Below are 4,331 nucleotides of genomic sequence, written 5' to 3' on the forward strand. Positions count from 1 at the left end.
AGGTTTGGCTTCGATTCATCTCCACTTAAATCATAATATCGTAGTGCACAACTTAATCACGCAATACCACAAATGATGAAACATTTTATATTCAATATGCATCGTAATTCTGCAAAATGAAAAATGAAAATGAACATATGCTTCATAATTAACCCCTCTACCGGCAGCTTCATTTTTTACCGCTAAAATAATATTCAAATCGTGATAATTGTTTTGTTTCTCGGTACTTTTTGGACCATTTTTCACAAGCCCTCAAAAAAACTCTTCTAGTTTAAGAATATGTGTCGATATTGATAAATACTCTTCTAGATCTGAAGAAATTCCAAAATTCCTTGGGGGACCGACGCGTAGCCTTAACCCACGTAAATATCTCATGCTACAAATTTTATATCGTATTCGGATATTCACTCCACGGAATGATTCATTAATGCGAGTGTGTTTGTGAAAAAATGAAGCAATTTGGTGCAGTCGGCTTTGAGTTATGAGCATTTATGTTTCTGGTAGCACGCTGGACAAATAAAGATCTTGAAAAGTAATTCAAATAATATTCTATAATAAATTGATAATTTTCGCACATACATCAGGGTTCAAAACTCCCACATTGCCATTGAATGATAAAAGTGCTCTCAAATAGAGAAAAAGTAATTCATTTCCTTCAGATAAGCACAAACTTGATATAAATTTCGTAGAATAGTGTTTTCCTCATGCAATATACCAATTATATTGTTTTAATTTGACACAGGTCGAAAATTAGCACATGCATGGGTCGAAAAACAAAACAATGGGTCGAAAAATAGCACAAAAAGATAAAGTCATTTATCCTCAAAATTACATAAAATACAATGAAATATCATCTGATAGAAGCTATACACGAACAAATAATATGTTTTTTATTCGATTGCCAAATTTGATTATTAAATTATTATCTTTTGCCGCGTTTTTTAGAAGTTTTCCACTCCTATGCTGGTTTCATGGGTCGAAATATAGTGCTTTTACCCTACAATAGTAAAGGAAGGGCATCATTTACAACGTGGCTTGCTTATCGGATGCAACATTTTGCGCCAAAAAAGCTGATTTTAGATATTTTTGAAATATTTATTGTTTTACATACTTCTTAAAGATCTAATATGCGCAACACCATTTTTTCGGGAATATATTAAGACATGTAACCATATTTACGTGTTAAAGAACACTCATCCCTTGAAAACGAAATGGGGCGTATTGTCCGGTTGGGGCGCATTATCCCGATTTACACTAAGTGATGTGGCAGAGACAAATTGCAGCCCGGAGCGAATAGAGCAAGAGGTGACGAAAAGGCGTTGAGGCATTACAAGCCTCAGCCCCCTGAAGTAATACCGGGGGACATCGGACTTGTAGCCCATGTCAAATATATATGGCGTGGAACAGTGTCATTTTCCCCTGTTTTTTCTCTGTACCATCAGAAGGTATTAGAAGTCCGGCTCCAAAGGCACGTTTCCCGCCAAATTAAAAGGTCTGTATGAAACAGTTGGGGTTGAATTCGAAGCTTGTTGCCTTCTGAGTTGTTGGGTCACCAATTAGCTAGGTAGCTTATTTGATTTACAAAGGTGGTGCTTTAGCGTTCGTATAATCTTACAGAGTCGTGGGTTCAGATTCCACGGGATCACGAGGATTGATTTCATGACTTCACTCATAAATTTATCCATCTTTATCACGTGTAATGAGCTAATAGATTTAAAAACCAAGCGGATTGGATTACCTTATAACTCAATATATGTGTCAATATAAAAAAGATGTTGTTAAATTGATGATTTCAATCCCACATTTTTCTATGTTCAACATCCTTCAGTCTGTGGTCGAACAAAATCCAATTACATGAACAGCTTGCGACTCAATTGCACGTGATTGAATTTAAAAATTCGATGATGTACTTATTATAATCACTTCTAAAGAAGATATGACCCTGCAGTGGATAGCATCTTTCGGAAACGCAAACATGAGAAAGAAATTAATGTGGCACTGGATGCGTAGATTATGTGCTCGAAAGCCGCATTATCTCTCGAGTGGTCCAAACACAATCCTCGCATACTTCTCCAGCCGATAGCCACAGCTATCAGCTAAGACCGTTTTGGTTTGTCTAAATATTTCGTTGCACATCTTCGGAGAATTTTCCGATGGGCAGGAAGGTAGATGCAGTGATAATAGAATCAAATTTCGTTTGCTCTAGGTCGTATGCTATCTGCACATATAAATGCTTATGTCAGTAGCAGTATGGTTCATAAATGATTACAATTGCTTCGAGACGTTCAGTTGGTCAAGTCGAACATGGCGAGAAGATTTGTGGTAATAATTTTTGCTTTGGTGATTTCCGGCAGTCATTTGATTCAATCTGGTAAACTGCCACCTGATGGTGTTGATGAAGAAAGATCAGTGAACGATGAAGCTACAACTACGGAAACTCTGGACATTACGGCATTTAGGAAATGGAGGTGAGAATAAAGAAGTTCTGCTGAAATTGAATCACCTGAGGGTAATTTCTGCAGATGGGAGAATATGATCAGAAAAATGGCAGAAACCATACAATCTAGTGGAGCAAATTGCGAAAATTCCAGCATTGATATGCTATCTTCTAGGGTTATCTTCCTCGAAAGCCAAAGTTTTACAACAGGAGAAGGAATTCAACGGCTAACGGATACGAGGGCTATGAGAAGTATTAACGTTGATGACGATAATCATGAATTCCCTTCTTTCGAAAATTGACATCCTGGAAATAAGATCTCTCAGCAAAGTGATGACATGAAACAAACGATGGAGTCAACTCTTCAAACCAAATTTAAACAGTTGGAGAGGCAAAGTGAAAATACCATTGAAAGTGGCTTTGCCTGCTACCGCCACCAACGAAAGTGTTGAGAATAATGAACTTCTACTTTCGAAAGTAAACCATCTTCAGGACAAACTCTCACAGCTGGAGAATGGCATCAACAAGACAATACATCTCGCCAACAAATCTCCCGGAGACAGTGTCGGATTTGAAGTGAATGCGTTTGAAAATTGACTTCCAAGAGGTTAAACTTTTGCAGTTAACAAACGAGATCAACAGTAAGACCGAAAAGATTGTTCGAAGCCTGGCGCATCTCGAGCAGCTAAACGAAAAAGTTTTCTGAAGTTTAGATAAAATGGAGCTAAACGTTGAGTTTAATTTGGCGAACATGCTTAACCAATCATGGGAAACAGTTGCAGCAACAAGAAATTTATAACAATGAAACACTTCATCAAATTTTGCGAGAACTGGACGTACTCAGGAAAATCAAACTACGAGATTAAAAATAGAAATGAGCTCGCCGTTCATAATTGGATTCTCTGGGAGACATAAACTTAAAGGTCCCAGCATTGTTTTATCGACCTGAAGCAACACATCGCTCAGAATTTGACCCAAATAATGAGTCAATCAACGGAACTCGTGCAACAGGACAAGAGGCTGCGTAAACTACAGCAATTTGAAGCAAGCTCTTTTCGATTTGGTTTGTACTTAAAAAACTCAGCCCGCTATTTCCAAGTTGAAAACTTTGCATCAGTCATGCAAAGATCAAAAGCTGAAGAAGACATCGGGGAAGATACGTGCTGCATCCGGTCACCGAGGAAGAACCTTTTCGAAGGATACTGTGAGCAAGATAAATTCGACGGGGGTGGTTTGGTAATTCAATATCGCTTCAATGGTTCCGTTGACTTCTACCGCGGTTGGAAGGATACAGGAACGGTTTGGTGCAATTGGCGGAGAATTTTGGTTGGGCCTGGGAAAACGGTACATCGGTCTAACGAAGGACAAAATTTCACGTTGATGATAGAAATGGAAGACTTCAACGGAGGCTACGCTTACGCCAAGTACGATAGATTTGAAATTGGAAGTGAGGAGGAGTGGTACTCGCTGAAAAGGTTGGGTAGCTACAGTGGAACTTGCGGGAGATGGATGTTGTATAGCGCAGGATGAATTTCACGACTTGGGACTCCGATCACGATCAATCTTCGGAGAATTGTGCGGTTTCAAAGATACGGCGCTTGGTGGTACAAGAGTTGCACATTTAGGTGAGATTTACCAATCTGAATGTAAATAATTGCGATTTAACTGCTCTTTTATCTTTTTAGTAACCTCAATGGAAAGTATCAGAATATGGCACACCATCAGTCACTTTGTTGGTATTATTATAAAACTCTGACGACGGGCTCAAAGTTTCCCGAATGATGATTCGAGAGGTGTGAATCAGATGGTGGGCGAGATGTTTAATAAATTTGTACAAAAAATCTAAGATAAAACAATAAAAAATGTTAAATCTTTTTGATTTTTGATATTCCAA

At 38.3% G+C, this 4,331-nt stretch overlaps 1 protein-coding gene across 1 annotated transcript; it reads left to right on the forward strand.

The window, feature by feature from the left end:
* The first annotated feature begins 3,556 nt into the window (after positions 1 to 3,556).
* Positions 3,557 to 3,967, forward strand: LOC110678112 (fibroleukin-like). Its single transcript, XM_021850717.1, has one exon. It carries the CDS (start codon positions 3,557 to 3,559, stop codon positions 3,965 to 3,967), a length of 411 nt encoding a protein of 136 aa, XP_021706409.1.
* Positions 3,968 to 4,331: the final 364 nt, after the last annotated feature.

The sequence above is a fragment of the Aedes aegypti genome, chromosome 3, assembly GCF_002204515.2.
Source record: "Aedes aegypti strain LVP_AGWG chromosome 3, AaegL5.0 Primary Assembly, whole genome shotgun sequence".
Lineage (NCBI taxonomy): Eukaryota > Metazoa > Arthropoda > Insecta > Diptera > Culicidae > Aedes > Aedes aegypti.